The sequence below is a fragment of the Bos javanicus genome, chromosome 22 (genome assembly GCF_032452875.1).
Source record: "Bos javanicus breed banteng chromosome 22, ARS-OSU_banteng_1.0, whole genome shotgun sequence".
In the NCBI taxonomy this organism is placed as follows: domain Eukaryota; kingdom Metazoa; phylum Chordata; class Mammalia; order Artiodactyla; family Bovidae; genus Bos; species Bos javanicus.
Genome location: NC_083889.1, coordinates 624891 through 642316, shown reverse-complemented (window position 1 = coordinate 642316; position 17426 = coordinate 624891). Strand labels below are relative to the sequence as shown.

At 39.2% G+C, this 17426-nt stretch overlaps 1 protein-coding gene across 2 annotated transcripts in view; it reads right to left on the bottom strand.

Annotated features, from left to right (window-relative positions):
• The window catches only part of VOPP1 (VOPP1 WW domain binding protein), a 175474-nt gene that overhangs the window by 91704 nt on the left and 66344 nt on the right, over positions 1 to 17426 (bottom strand). For both annotated transcript variants that reach the window (XM_061395687.1, XM_061395686.1), the window contains exon 2: positions 3483 to 3541. In XM_061395687.1, the coding sequence (XP_061251671.1) occupies positions 3483 to 3541 (59 nt within the window). The remainder of the gene's footprint in view (positions 1 to 3482; positions 3542 to 17426) is intronic.

Here is a 17426-nt window from a genome sequence, read left to right as displayed (position 1 = left end):
GTATGGTACTGGTATAAAAAAAGAAATATAGACCAATGGAACAACATGCAAAGCCTAGAGATAACCCACACACCTATGGGCATCTTATCTTTGACAAAGGAAGCAAAATATACAATAGAGAAAAGACAGTCTCTTCAATAAGTGGTGCTGGGAAAACTGGACAGCAACAGGTAAAAGAATGAAATTAGAACACTTACTAACACCATACACAAAGATAAACTCAAAATGCATTACCTAAATAAAGACCAGAAGCTATAAAACTCTTAGATGAAATCATAGGCAGAACACCCTATGACATAAATCACAGCAAGGTCCTTTGTAACCCATCTCCTAGAACAATGGAAATAAAAATAAACAAATGGGAACTAATTAAACTTAAAAGATTTTGCACAGCAAAGGAAACTATAAACAAAGTGAAAAGACAAACCTCAGAATAGGAGAAAATAGTAGCAAATGAAACAACTGACAAAGGATTAATTTCCAAAATATACAAGTAGCTCATTCAACTCATCAGAAAAACAGCTAATCAAAGAGTGGGTGGAAGTCCCAAATGGACATTTCTCCAAAGAAGACATACAGATGGCTAATAAACACATTAAAAGATGTTCAACATCACTCATTACTAGAGAAATGAAAATCAAAACTATAAGATATCACCTCACACTGGTCAGAATGGCCATCATCAAAAAGTCTACAAACAAAAAATGTTGGATAGGGTGTGGAGAAAAGGGAACCCTCTTGCACCGTTGGTGGGAATGTAAATTGATCCAGCCACTATGGAAGACGGTATGGAGATTCCTTAAAAAGACAGGAATATAACCACCACATGACCTAGCAATCCCACTACCAGGTATATACCATGAGGGAACCAAAATTGAAAAAGACACATGTACCCCAGTGTTCACTGCAGCACTATTTACAATAGCTAGAACATGCAGGCAAGCAACCTTAATGTCCATCAACAGATGAACAGATAAAGAAGTTGTGGCACATATACACAGTGGAATATTACTCAGCCATAAAAAGGAATGCATCTGAGTCAGTTCTAATGAGGTGGATGAACCTAGAGTATATTATACAGAATGAAGTAAGTCAGAAAGAGAAAAACATCGTATACTAATGCATATACGCGGAATCTAGAGAGATGGTACTGATGAACCTCTTTGCAGGGCAGCACTCGAGACACGGACATAGAGAACAGACTTACAGACACAGAGGCGGGAGGAGAGAGTGAGAAGTGTGGAGAGAGTAACATGGAAACCTATATTATCATATGTAAAACAGATAGCCAATGGGAATTTTCTATATGACTCAGAGAACTCAAACAAGGGCTCTGTATCAACCTAGAGGGGTGGGATGGGGAGGGATATGGGAGGGAGGTTCAAGAGGGAGGGGATATATGTATACCTATGGCTGATTCATGCTAATGTTTCACAGAAAACAACAAAATTCTATAAAGCAATTATCCTTCAACTAAAAAAATAAATAAATGTTTAAAAATCTACAAAAAAAAAAAAAAATGCTGGAGAGGGTGTGGAGAAAAGGAAACCTTTTTGCACTGTCCGTGGGAATATATATTGATACAGCCACTATGGAAGACAGTATGGAGATTCCTTTAAAAACTAGGAATAAAACTACCATATGACCTAACAATCCCACTACTGGGCATATACCATGAGGAAACCAAAACTGGAAAAGTCATACATACCCCAATATTCATTGCAGCACTATTTACAATAGCTAGGACATGGAAGCTACTACCTAGATGTTCACTGACAGATGAATGGATAAAGAAGCTATGATACATGTATACAACGGAATATTACTCAGCCATAAAAGACCACATTTGACTCAATTCTAATGAAGTGGATGAACTTAGAGACTACTACATAGAGTGAAGTAAGTCCGAAAGAGAAAAACAAGTATCGAGGATTAATGCATATATATGGAATCTAGAAAGATGCCACTGATGAACCTATTTGCAGGGCAGCAATGGAGACACGGACATAGAGAAAAGACTTGTAGATACGGGAGAGGGCGGAGCAGAGAGTGCGACAAATGGAGACAGCAGTGTGGAAACACATACACTACCATATGTGAAATAATAGCCGGTGGCAATTTGCTATATGATTCAGGGAACTTGAACCGAGGCTCTGCGACAACTTAGAGCGGTGGGATGTGATGGGGAGTTGGGAGGAGGTTCAAGCGGGAGGGGACATACGTACACCTATGGCTGATTTATGGTGATGTATGGTGGAAACCAACACAATATTGTAAAGCAATTTTTTAAAAAAGCACTAAAGCTTTGCAAGGAAAATTCACTGTACTAAGAACCAAATCTTTCATCTCCCTGTTATCCCACAACCACTTTTCTTCAAGATGACAACTCTGTAATTAGAACCAAAACCCCTTTGCTGCTGCTTTATCTTTCAAGTACATTTTGTCTTTCTGCGGCTGCAGAGTATTTCTGCCAGGACTACACCCTGTGGGGCACTAAGGACTCCTGCTTTTCGATATGAAACCAAGGCAGAAAAACTGGCCCTTTACCTGTATTCCATTCCCATTCACAGCCCAGCAACTTTCTCTACACACACTGATCTCTTCAAGATTAAAAACTGAAGAAAGACAGGTAAGAAAAATATACATCTTGGCCAGTTAAGAAATAACCCTCTTGGCTGTTATGTATAGTATTCCCTGCCCAATCTCCCCATATACAAAAAGAAAATAGTTTCTGCTATAACAATTATATGCATTACTAAAATTTTTCATGTTTAACAAAATTCAATACAAGGGTTTTTGGGGAAAAATTGCTTTGACGCATTCCACTTGAAACTTACGGAACTTCAAAACATAATAAAAAATATTAATTGATAATCTAGACAGTTAATCTAGGTGTGTCAGTGGAGCTAGTGGCTTCCATAGCAGATATTTAAAATACAGCAAAACAAATACAGCAATGCTTTAATAAAAGCAATACTGGCAGGGGCTGAGGGCACAGGAAGAGGCGTACCCTGCAGACATGCAAGGCTGACTGCACCTGCCTAGAGAGGTGCCAGGGCCAGGTGACCTTTGTGATCACTCTCATCTCTCCTTCTCTTTCTCTCACACTCACAGCAGAGCTAAGTACTTTTTCCTGCCCTATTCAAATACAAAATACTTTCCTACCACCTCTGCTCCCTTTGACTAGGAAGATTTGTATAAATCAATATAATGTTGGCCTTGTTTAGACATTCTGCCCTCACCAATCACATACAAGCTAACATGCCTCACAGAACAGAGCACTCAGGATTCTACACTGTCCTTAGAGCAGCTGGTCTGAATCCTTAGGGAGGCTGCCTGCTCATTCAGGGGCACAGGCAAGTGAAACCAGGGCTAGACGCCTCCCAAGGCTGGGTTTGCCCCATCTCATAACCACTCCTGTGATCTATGAAAGAAATAATTCTCAGAGAAAGATGTGATCACAGATAAGTGCAAATACTTACATATAATAAGTGGGATAGAGTCCTTCAAAATACCAGCAATGTTTTTTGGCCTCTGTGCACTGGAAATAAAAGGAAGAAAAGATTTGTCAGTGAAAACTCATTTGCATACTGTTGAGAAGATCTCACGCAAAAAAACAAGGAAGGATGAGTGAAAGCAGCTTAAAGTGTGAGAAGCACACATTGGCGGGACAATGAACCAGAGGGAGATTTACCTGCTATGTGACTTTTTATTTCTTCAAAATTTTTGAAAGAGAAGAAAACATCTCTTTCCCTATCATTTTTGTAGCTTTTCTAAGTACAAGGGGATGAATACTTCATTAAAATGCAAATTTAAAACAATCCATTTTTAAAAATTCACATGGTATGATACTTCAAATATCTAAAGATGCTATAAATAATTACACAGATTCTCCCTAATTTTTGTTTTTGAAAAACATCTCCCAGAATTTTAACATTTCTAGATCTTTATATTTCAGGATATAATGACTCTCGAACAACATGGTGGTTCGGAGCACCCACCCTCCACACAGTTGAAAATTCACGTAGAACTTATAGGTCAGCCCTCCATCACCATGGCTCCACAGATCATATAGTGTTGTTGTATTTACTATTGAAAAAAAAAAAATCACGTGTAAGTGGAGCCATGCAGTTCAAACCCATATTGTTCAAGGGTCTCAGTTCAGTTCACTTCAGTTGCTCAGTCATGTCCGACTCTTTGTGACCCCATGAGTCGCAGCACACCAGGCCTCCCTGTCCATCACCAACTCCTGGAGTTCACTCAGACTCCCGTCCATCGAATCAGTGATGCCATTCAGCCATCTCATCCTCTGTCATCCCCTTCTCCTCCTGCCCCCAATCCCTCCCAGCATCAGAGTCTTTTCCAATGAGTCAACTCTTCACATGAGGTGGCTAAAGTATTGGAGTTTCAGCCTCAGCATGTCCTTCCAATGAACACCAAGGACTCGTCTCCTTTAGGATGGAATGGTTGGATCTCCTTGCAGTCCAAGGGACTCACAAGAGTCTTCTCCAGCACTACAGTTTAAAAGCATCAATTCTTCGGTGCTCAGCCTTCTTCACAGTCCAACTCTCACATCCACACATGACCACTGGAAAAAACATAGCCTTGACTAGATGGACCTTTGTTGGCAAAGTAATATCTCTGCTTTTTATATGCCATCTAGGTTGGTCATAACTTTCCTTCCAAGGGTCTACAGTATTCCAAAAGGCATATTGCCCAGTGGGCACCTATGCCTTCCAGACTCTGTGAGACAGAATTGATCTGATACAATCAGTGGGGGTCCTGCCCTCGTTCATTCCCAGGGATGAGAAAGATGGAAGAGGGGGACAAGGAGGGACTTCTCTGTGCTTTCCAAGGAAGTTGAGGCTGAATCTTCCAGATGGCAGGGCTGAGCAGATATGATACCACCCTAGGGGGTTCAGTATCTCAAACACCTGACAAGTGACAGGAAGCCAGTGGCACCAACTGCAAGTAAGAGCTCCAAGCAGAAATGCTCTGACCGAGTTGAGCAAGGCTTTTCTAAAATTACTCGACTCATGCCATTATTTTAAAAAAATACACAACTTCCTACCTTCATGACCCAGTTCATTAGCTCCCATATGTAACTAACACCTTCAAAATATTACAATGCAAAAGTACCAGCAGGAAAAGGCACAGTGAAAACAAAGCTTTCTTTGGGTAAGGCAGGGACCAACTGTGTTGTTCACCCCCGTTTCCCAGGGTGTATGCTGATGTCCTTCTACCTCAGTCTGCCTGATAGCTGTAGAAGGTCAGAAACACACCCCAAATCTACAGCAGAACGCCAAGGGAGAGGTGAGTATGAATGTTATGTGTTAGGCTGGCTAAATTCAATGAGTTATGAAGAGAGCGTGAAACACTGGATTTTAAATATATATATATATGCTTTAAGACACTCAGAAGCACATTGGGGCAGCTTGAAATGACCCAGCTTTATTAATGGAAAATGAGTTTAATTTAGACTAGGTTAGCTCTTGTCTAATTCAAGAAACGAAGTTCAGACAGCTAAAGAAATCAATTTATTTTGTCAAGGAAGAGCAATTCCAGGTCTGTACCCTAAGTTCCAATTCATTTCACTAGAGACTTCTATGATAAACTGAGAAACCAGGTCTCATTTCCAGGTGGCATTTCCAATGTCTCTTCTTCATTCTCCATCACCACTAGAGACAGACACACTTTCTTGGAATTTGACACTCAAGATCCACACACAGTCAAGAAATGGTGTCCCTAATGCCAGTCCTAAAACTCGGGACACCAGAGCCAAGTCTAAGCCCCCGCTTATTGCTGCTCTGGTCACCCACATGGGCATCTCACTGGAGACTCAGACCCACGGACCCAGGAGCAAGGGCCAGCAATGCCTCAGCAGTCAGGGCATGAGATGCTGTCCTCGGTGTCTGCTGTGGGACAGCCCTTTACCTGAAGACCTCATATTCAAAGCAGCCACATTTTTGGACCCAAGCACCACATCTCCTAACTCTTAAGGTAACAACAAAAATAGTATCATAGTTGCCTTTTAGGATTTTTTTCTTGGTGTGTCAATATGAGGAATGCCATTTTATAGATTAAACACTGGGACCCCTCATGGGTGTCTTGCTCAAAGCCACATTTCTTTACAGCGTGGTTTCTCCTAGATTAATCAACATTACCCTGAAGAACTTCCTTCCAACCTCCCATGTCCCCATGTTGTATGACTGGAGGACATACTGACATTAGATCTGCTCCCAGTTCCACCATCAGCAGGTGAGAGGCTTGGGAAGGCAGGTTCCCAGTTTGGGCCTCCTCTGAACTTAGCAGCAGCGCGGGTGGTAGGAAGATGCACACCCATGTCTAGCAGAACCCATGGGAGCATGAGCTTCAGAGCTACCGCAGGTTAAATAACAACTTGAACTGTGAGACAGCACAACTCTCAGACACTCCCACATGTGGCTGTTGGGAAAGGAGAGCAATCTCTGCAAAACTATGGTTCCATTTCTCTTTCACGGATTCCCTCTCCACAAAGATGGAACACCACATGCACAAGGTTATGTACTGTGGCATTATTTCTAATAAAGAAATTCTGGAAACAATGTAAATACATACTCATATCAGGCTGATCAGATAGAGAACAGCATGTCCATACAATAGAGGACTAAGCAGCCAACAAGAATGAAGTTTCTCAGAACCTGAATGAAATGATTTCTACAATGCAGTGCTGTGAAAAAGCAATATTAAGAAGGGCACATGTAGCACACTAATTTTAATGGAAAAGGAAACTTGTACATTTGGTTAATTTTTTTACAAAAAGAACCACAGGAAAGGTATAGTGAAAAGTAATGAGAATACTTGTCCTGTAGGGGAGGTGTTAGAGGAGTGGCAGAGGCTGGGGCAGGAATGAGGATTCTGTGAGTATACTTTTCTTTTTTTGGCCACACTGCATGGCATGCAGGATCTTAGTTCCCTGACCAGGGATCAAACTTGTGCCCCCTGTAGTAGAAGTACGGAGTCTTAACCATTGGACCATCAAGAAAGTCCCCAAGTATACGGTTTTATATAGGTTGATTTTCAAATCATGTAAATGTTTTTCATATTCAAAAAACAAAGTCTGGAGAAGGAAATGGCAACCCACTCCAGTATTCTTGCCTGGAGAATCTCATGGACAGAGGAGGCTAGCAGGCTATAGTCAGTGGGGTTGCAAAAGTGTCAGGCACAACTTAGTGACTAAACAACACAACGCTTAAATTGTACAATATGATGCATTTTAATATATGTGTGCAACTATAATATCACAAAACTAAGGTGATGAACATATCATTACCCACAAAAATTTTGTTATGCCCCTTAATGATCTCTTCTTGTCCTCCCTATCCAGATGCAACTATTGATTTATTTCATTTCATAATACATTAGTTTGAATTTTCTAGAATTTTATATAAATGTAATACAGTATGAGGTTTTTTTAACCTTCTATCAGTAAGCATAATTGTTTTGAGATTATTTACTGTTGTTGGGAATATCAATATATTATTCCTTTTTGCATTGAGTAATGTTTCCCTGTGTATGGATGTTATACAGTTGCTTATCCATCAATTATTAACAAACATTTAGGTTGTTTCCATGGCTTCCCTGGTGGCTCAGATGGTAAAGAATCTGCCTGCAATGTGGGTGACCCAGGTTCAATCCATGTGTTGGGAAGATCCCCCGAGAAGGAAATGGCAACTCACTCCAGTATTCTTGCCTGGAGAATTCCATGGACAGAGGAGCCTGGTGGCCTACAGCCCATGGGGTCACAAACAGTTGGACACAGCTCAGTGAGTAACACACTAGGTTGTTTCCAGGTTCTATCTTTTAAAAATAAAGCATATTTGAAACAAAAAGAAAAGAAAAAAGTAAAGTCAAAAAAGGATTTTTTAAAAACCCACTTTCCCAAGCTTGAAGCAATTCCCTGAGTTCCATCATGGAGTTCCTCCTACACAGGCTACCACTTTGTTGGGAGCAACCACACAGAGGGAGCTGGGATTAACACAAGAGACTTACAAAAACACCCTCCCCTCCTGCTGCCCAAAGATGCCAAGGTCGCCCTTTTCTGCCCACTCTTGCTCAGACCATCTCTAGTCTCTTCTCAGCATTTTCTGGGTGTCTAGTAAATCCACTGGTGCTTGTTGACTATTTTGGCGATGACCTTTCATCACTCATCACTAAAGTCACTCAAATAAGATCTATTTTTTAAATAGTAACCCACTTTGTTCCTTTATAAAATATTCTCTAAGAAAATGTTGCAGTTATATTTCCTAAGACAGAAGAGAAAAATCTCTGTTAAATTGAGCTAGCTACCTAACATTTAAATTCTTGAAATTTGCTAATATCCAGGCAACTTCTTCACTACTTTTGGATGCCAGACTTTCACAACAGCTTTTATCAATAGAGCAACAACACATATATATGGTACCTCACAAAAGTTAACACATCATTATATCATTTTACAGCTGAATAATATGAAGAACACAGGTCATGTTTCATTAATTGTAAGACAGTTTCATTAACTGTAAAACTCAATGAGGACTGGGGAGTCCTGATCCTTTCCACTGTTGAGTCTCTCCTCCAGTAAAAGCTGGTTAACTGAGCACCAGTGTTAAAGTCACCTTGCACAAGCACCTGAGAGACCCAGCGGTAAAAATGGAGATTAGGCTCTCCAGGGAGGAAGTGCAGAGAGAGATTTCTGCTGGAACCCTCCCAGGATGGAGAGCCAGGTTCTACCAAGTGAACGTCTACCAGCAGAGCCACAGTTAGCCTACTGATTCCAGTTTCCAAATCAGCATAAACACCAAAATTCAGGGTGTTTCCAGATAGCTCAAGCGTTGCAGATGTGGTCAAAATGGGCATTTGTAAAGTGAGGGTGCTTTCCAGAATGCTCCCCAACAGTGCTGGGCTGTCAGAGGCAACCCCATAGACAGGCAGATGGCAGCATGGCAAAAAGTAGGAAGAAGGCACTGTGCCAGGCTCCACTGCACCGGGGCCAGGATGAATCCACCCATAGAGGAAGGATGGATTAACACCTAGAGAACTGTATTCCAATTCTGACGGCCACTCACCAACCACGCTGTCAGTTGGCCTGGCTCTCAGCATCCTCTTCTAAAGTAGGATGGACTCTCATCCCTGCTGGATGCATGAGAGAGCTTGATGAACTAATTGAGACTGAATACCTCAAAATGCCTGGCCAGACCAGGGAATGGCTCCAGGAATCCCACAGCCAGTTAGCACTCTATTTGGAAATATGCATCCTGAAGCCAGCTTTCTTAATTCTCTGGAACAAATGACTTCTAAGGCTTATTTTCACTGTGATCATTTATCACTTAAGAAAAAGCAAAATGTCCTGAAAATAAAGATTCTAAATACATAAATACATTTTGGAAAACTGTGGTATGCAGTTTTCTAAAATCTCCTTAAAAGAATAAGCCCCTTTCCAAAAAGAGTTTGAAAAGTAAACAAGGGGGAAAAAAAAAAAAAAAAACTACTTCAAGGTTTTACGTCTACCTCCAAAAGTAGCTCAACCCATTCTATAAAGATATTACCATGACTTCTTAAAAACTGACCATCTACTGAAACAGAAAATACATTTGTTAGGAGATATCAGCCAGCTACTTGCTGTCACTGATGGTGTCCTCGACAGCCAGGATGCCCCACCATGTTCTGGGCAAACAGTGGGCCTTCCCTGAGCTCAGAGAAGCACTAATAGTAAAGCTATCTATTTCCTGAAGAGAGAGTGGAGAGTAGCAACATTCAATTTATAAACTATTGACAAAGTAGAACCTGCAGGAATGCAAGAAAACATTTACTGTCAAGCACAATCCAAGTGAGAGAATCTTAAGATTTAAACTGGAAAGGCTTGTAAGTTATCTGTACTCAGGAAAGAATCCTAGCGGTCTGTCATTCAAGGACTATGATATTAAAAATGTAGTTAAGCCCTCCTAAATATTGTTATCCATAGTGAGCCAAGAACAGGCCCCAAAGAACAAATCCTTGCTAATCTCAAATGATAATCCTCATATTGACAGAAATTATTCTACATCTATCTCCACTGTATAGGAAGAATCATGATGCCACTGTTTGATAAAATTGAACATCCTTTTTCTGTTCCAAATTCAAAGAATCAGTACCAAAATACTGATCAAGTTCAAAGATCAGTACCACAATACTGATCAACTTTAGAACTGACCTGTAACTTTGGACACATGGTGGTCAAGAGCAAGCTCTAAGGGATTCAAAGCACTGAGGAGTTTATCTAAATTCTACCCTCCTTCTGTTCAGTGGAGGCTGCATTGGGATCTCCGAATAGCAAACTGGCAAATGAGGGCTTCACTAACAGAACTAATCCCACCTGGAAAGTAAGTACCCTTGTTTCACTTATTGTGGTAATAACTTTAGGTGGTCTGTTGTTGACCAATAAGTACACAATCTGCTGTGAGACGGTGGCAGGGGGTCCCCAAGAAAATCAGCCTGATGACTCTCTCCATTCTGTGCTGGAACCTGGTGCTTCTTTTACTTTCATCAACATGCCTTGAGGCTGCATTCAGTTCAACCCAGTTAGCTTCAGCCCAGTTAGCTAGGGCATCCACAGTCTCATGGAGAAAGCCTCTGAGATGCTGGCTGGTCTTGTGCTTAGCACCAGAGACAGAGGCACAAGGTACGGAGAGGCCCTGTTGAAGTCTGATAAAAAATTTACAAAGGGAACGCTTGATCCTCACTGGGGCAGAGCTGCCAGAGGCTAGAAAAAACCCTAATAGTGCTATCTCCTGCTCCTGTGGCCACCAGCACTCATGTGTACCTGGTGCTGCCAGGGTCCCCACAATCCAAGCAGCTGTGCCACTTCCACGCATGGTCCTCCAACTCCTGTAGATGACCGACACACAGAAGTTGAGATAAAACCACAGTTAAACCCCAGGGGCAGTGTGGCTAAGGAAGAGGACTGAAAACCTCCCCACCAGCTGTACAAGCTATAGATCAAATCCATACAATCGAGGTGGACTCTATATCTATGGAATATATAAAAAGGACAATGAGTATTCTCACAAAAGAAAATGCCCTAGCTCTAGCAGGGGTAGACAGTGGAGGCAAAAACACATAGGAGTAAGGCAAGATTAGAGTATAAGCTGTCCCCATGGAAGGTCCAGAGACCAGCTCAGTATTGGAGGGCCTCCTATGGATGCAGAGGTGGGCTGTGACTCACAGTGGTGAAAAGGATACTGAAAGCTGAGAGCCAACAAAAATATTTATTATTATGCTTATATTTGGATTTGTTCTGGATGTTTTCTATTTTTTGTGTTCTTGTAGTTGCTGTTTCTTTTTATTATTATTATTAACTCTGTTTAACCTTCTGAGAACTTTTTTTTTTTTAATCACACTTTTTATTTCCATTACATAATTCTACCTCTATGTTGGGTTTTTGGGTTTCTGTGGGGTATTTTCATTTTCCTTTTTAAATTTTGTTTGTTTCTCATATTGTTCTTTTCCTGCTGTAGTTATTCTTTTATATATGTTTATATGTTACATATATATATAAATGTTATATTTTTATATGTATGTTTCTATATATGTTGTATATATGTTTATATATTTATTAGCTTATATGTGAAGTACATCATGCAAAATGCCAGGCTGGATGAAGTGCAAGCTGGAATTAAGATTGCCAGGAGAAATATCAATAACCTCAGATATGCAGATGGCACCACGTGGCAGAAAGCAAAGAGAAACTAAACAGCCTCTTGATGAAGATGAAAGAGGAGAGTGAAAAAGCTGGCTTAAAACTCTACAGTCAAAAAAACTAAGATCATGTCATCTGGTCTCATCACGTCATGGCAAATAGATGGCAAAATGATGGAAATAGTGACAGACTATTTTCTTGAGCTCCAAAATCACTGCAGATGGTGACTGCAGCCATGAAATTAAAAGACACTTGCTCCTTGAAGAAAAGCAGTGACCAACCTAGACAGCATATTAAAAAGCAGAGACAGTACTTTGCTGACAAAGATTCATCTAGTCAAAGCTATGGTTTTTTCAGTAGTCATGTATGGATGTGAGAGTTGGACCATAAAGAAAGCTGAATGCTGAAAAATTGATGCTCTTGAACTGTAGTGTTGGAGAAGACTCTTGAGAGTCCCTTGGACTGCAAGGAGATCCAACCAGTCCATCCTAAAGGAAATCAGTCCTGAATATTCACTGGAAGGACTGACGCTGAAGCTGAAACTCCACTACTTTGGCCACCTGATGTGAAGAACTGACTCATTGGAAAAGACCCTGATGCTGGGAAAGATTGAAGGCGGGAAGAAAAGGGGACGACAGAGGATGAGATGGTTGGATGGCATCACCAACTCAATGGACATGAGTGTGAGTAAGCTCTGGAAGTTGGTGATGGCAGGGAAGCCTGGCATGCTGCAGTCTGTGGGGTTGCAAACACAACTGAGCAACTGAACTGATATATATTTATACATGTTATATACTTGTATATATGTAAAAGAATAACTACAGTAGGAAAAGAACATGTGTATATATTTTTTAATATATAGTTCTATTTTTCTTTTGTTCTATTCCTTTTCTCTGTTTCACCATGTTTGTTAGTTTTGTTTTGTTTTTTTTTTTTTTTTGCTTTCTTTGCTCTATTCCCTAGTTGGCAATCTCCTTTGGTCTTGTTTTCCGGTTTGTGTTTTAGTTAGTTTTGTTTTTAATTGGTTGATATCATTCTTAGCTTTCTTTGCCTGCAAGGTCACTGTCTTGTACTTTGTTTTCTTTGGACTATTTTGGTGTTGTGTGTGTTTGTGTGTGTTCCTTTGGTTTTGTTATTATTAGCTGATTGTCCATTTATCTTTTGTTTAGGGTTCATTTTTTGTTTGTTTTTGTTTTTGTGTGTTTGTTTTAATCTTCTTTAATGCCGTAACAAATGGCTTGTAGGATATTGGTTCCCTGCCAGAGGTTGGGTTAGAGCCTTTGGGCTGGGGAAACTGAGTTCAGGATACTAGACTGCAGAGAACTCCTGACACCAGGGAGTGTTAACTACTGAGAACTCCCACGGAGGCCTCCACCTGTGTCCAAGACTTGACACCATCTAACTGTTAGCAGCACCCAGTACAGGATGCCTCACCCAAACAACAAGACAAAAACAGCAGACAGGCTTCCCACAGATACCCCAAAACATGCTACCTCACACAGCCCTACCCACCAGAGGGAAAAAAACACAACTCTTCCCACCAGAACACAGGCACAAGTCCCTCCCAACATGAAGCCTACACAAAGCACTAAACCAAATCCAGCCACTAAGGGTAGAGACCAAAAGCAGGAACTGTGACCCTATAGCCTGGGAAAAGTAGACCCCAGATACAGTAAGTTAGAAAAAATGAATTAAGACAGAGAAATACTCTGCAAATGAAGGAAAAAGGTAAAAACTCAGAAGGCCAAGTAAACAAAGAGGAAATAGGCAAACTATCTGAAAAAAATTCAGAGTGACAATAGTAAAGATGATACAAAACCTCGAGAATAGAATGGAGAAAATACAAATCAATTAACACACTTAACAAGGACGTAGAAGAAATAAAGAACAAACACACATAAACGAACAACAAAATTACTGAAATTAAACGTACTCTAGAAAGAATCAATAGCAGAGTAACTAACTGAAGCAGAACAGGTAAGTGAGCTGGAAGACAGAATGGTGGAAATAATTGCTAAAGAGCAGAATAAAGAAAAAAAGAATGGAAAGGACTAAGGACAGTCTCAGAGACCTTTGGGATAGTATTAAAAGCGCCAACATTCAAATTATAGGGGTCCCAGAAAAAGAAGAGAAAATGAAAGGGTCTAAGAAATTTTTTGAACAGACTATAGTCGAAAACTTTCATAACATGGGAAAAGAAATAGCCAATCAAGTCCAAGAAGCACAGAGATACCAATCCAGGATAAACTCAAGAAGAAACATGCTGAGAAACATAAATCAAACTAACAAGGATTAAAAACAAAGAAAAAATATTAAAAGCAGTAACAAAAAAGCAACAAGTAACACACAAGGGAAACCCCACACAATTAACCACTGATCTTCCAGCAGAAAATCTGCAGGCTAGAAGGGAATGGCAGGACACAGTTTAAGTACTGCAAGGGAAAAATCTACATCTAAGAATATTCTATCCAGCAAGGATCTCATTCAAAATTGAGGGAGAAAACAAAAGCTTTACAGACAAGCACAAGTTAAAGAGCACCACCAAACCAGCGTTATAGCAAATGTTAGAGGGACTTCTATATGGAGGAAATACAAGAGAAGGAAGAGAACTACAAAAACAAATCCAAAACAATTAATAAAATGCCAATAGGAACATATATATCAATAATTACTTTAAATGTAAATGACTTAAATGCTCCAACCAAAAGACATAGACTTATTGAATGGATACAAAAAGAAGACCCGTATACATGCTGTCTACAAGAGACCCAGTTCAGACCTAGAGAGTGAGAATATGGAAAAAGATATTCCATGAAAATAGAAATGAAAAGAAAGCTGAAGTAGCAATTCTCATATAAGACAAAATAGACCTTAAAATAAAGACTATTATAAGAGATAAAGAAGGACACTACATAATGATCAATGGATTAATCCAAGAAGACATACCAATTATAAATATTTATGCACCCAACACAGTAACACCTCAATACATAAAGCAAATGCTAACAGACAAAAAACTCAACAGATGCATAAAAAGCTTTTGACAAAATTCAGCACCCATGTATGATCAACTCTTCAGAAAATGGACATAGATGGAAATTACCTCAACATAATAAAGGTCATATATCATATACCAGAACTGACTCATTTGAAAAGACCCTGATGCTGGGAAAGATTGAAGGTGGGAGAAAAAGGGACAACAGAGGATGAGATGGTTGGATGGCATCACCAACTCGATGGACATGAGTGTGAGTAAGGTCTTGGAGTTGATGGCAGGGAAGCCTAGCATGCTGCAGTGCATGGGGTCACAAAGAGTTGGACATGACTGAGCGACTGAACTGAACTGAACAATAAACCCAAAGCAAACATTATTCTCAATGGTGAAAAACTTAAAAACATTTCTTCTAAGATCAGGACTAAGACAAGGGTGCAAACTCACCACTACTATTCAACATAGTTTTGGAAGTTCTAGCCATGGCAATCAGAGAAAAAAGAAATAAAAGGAATCCACTCTGGAAAATAAGTAACTCTCATGATTTGTAGACAACATGATATTCATTGAAAACCCTAAACATGTCACAAAAAAATTACTAGAGCTAATCAGTGAATTTAGTAAAGTTGCAGGATACAAAATCAATATACAAAAATCACTTGCATCCCTATATGCTAACAGTGAAAAATCATAAAGAGAAATTAAAGAAACAATCCCATTTACCACTGCAACAATAAGAAATAAACCTACCTAAGGAGACAAAAGAGCTGTATATGGAAAACTGTAAAATACTAATTAAATAAATTAAAGAAAACATAAACAGATGGAGAGAGATACTATGTTCCTGGACTGGAAGACTCAGTACTGCAAAAACAGACTGTATTACACAAAGCAATCTACCAATTAAATGCAATTCCTATAAAATTACCAATGGCATTTTTCACAGAACAAGAATAAAATATTTCACAATTCGTATGGAAACACAAAGTCCCCAAATATCCAAAGCAATCTTTAGAAAGAAATGAGCTGGAATGTGTCAAGAGGCACAAAGAGTCCCATACAGGATAAACCCAAGGAGAAACACACCAAGACACATACTTATCAAACTAACAAAGAAAGTTTAAACTAAACATAAAGAAAGAATATTAAAAGCAACAAGGGAGAAGCAACAAGTAACATACAAGGGAAACCCCATATGCTTAACAGCTGATCTTTAAGCAGAAGCTCTGCAGGTCAGAAGGGAATGGCAGGATATATTTAAAGTACTGAAAGGGAAAAGTCTACAACCAAGATTACCATACCAGGCAAGGATCTCATTCAAAATTGTTGAAGAAATAAAAAGAAATAAAAAGCAAAAATGAAGAGAATTAGTACCACCAAATCAGCTTTACAACAAATGTTAAACAGACTTATATAGTCAAGAAATAACAAGAGAAGAAAAACCCCATACAATTAAGAAAATGGCAATAGGAACATATATATCAATAATTACTTTAAATGTAAATGGATTAAGTACTCCAACCAAAAGACATAGACTGGCTGAATGGATACAAAAACAAGACCCATATACATGTTGGCTACAAGAAACCTACTTCGGACCTCAAGACACATATAGATTGAAAGTGAGAGGATGGAAAAATATATTCCATGCAAATGGGAAGCAAAGGAAAGCTGGAGTAGCAATTCTCATATCAGACCCTGAAGGATGGGATAGGGAGGGAGGGAGGAGGGGGGTTCAGTATGGGGAACACACGTACACCCATTTTTTTTTAATAAAAAAAAGAAAAAATAAACCTTAAAATAAAGAATATTACAAGAGATAAAAAGGACACTACATAATGATCAAGGGATCAATCCAAGAGGAAGACATAACAATTGTAATATCTATGCACCCGACATAGGAGCACCTCAATACCCAAGACAAACATTAACAGACATAAAAGGAGAAATTGACAGTAACACAATAATAGTTGGAGACTTTAACAGCCCAACCATACATGGACAGATCATCAAAACGGAAAATTAATAAGGAAACACAAGTCTTAAATGATACATTAGACGAGTTGGATCTCACTGCTATCTTTAGGACCATCATTCCAACCAAATGCTGAAGAATACCTCTTCTTCTCAAGTGCACATGGAACATTCTCCAGGATAGACCACATCTTGGGTCACAAATCAAACCTCAGTAAATTTAAGAAAATTGAAATCATACCAAGCATCTTCTTCAACCACAATGCTATGAGACTAGATATCAATTACAAGAAAAAAACTGTAAGAAACACAAACACATAGAGATTAAAAAACATTTTTCTAAATAACAAGCAGGTTACTTTAGAAATCAAAAGGGAAATCAAAAACTTTCTAGAAACAAATGACAGCTAAATCACAACAACTCAATACCTATGGGATGCAGCAAAAGCAGTTCCAAGAGGGAAGTTTATAACAGTACAATCCTACCTCAAGAAACAAGAAAAATATCAAATAGACAGCCTAACTTTACACCTTGTTACAACTGGAAAAAGAACAACAACAACAAAAAAAAAATTAGTAGACGGAAAGAAATCATGAAGATCTGAGCAGAAATAAATGAAAAAGGAATGAAAGAAACAATAGTAAAAATTAATTAAACTAAAATCTGTTTCTTTATGAAGATAAACAAAATTGACAAACCTTTAGCCAGACTCAACAAGAAAAACAGAAGAATCAAATCAACAAAATTAGAAATGAAAAAGGAGA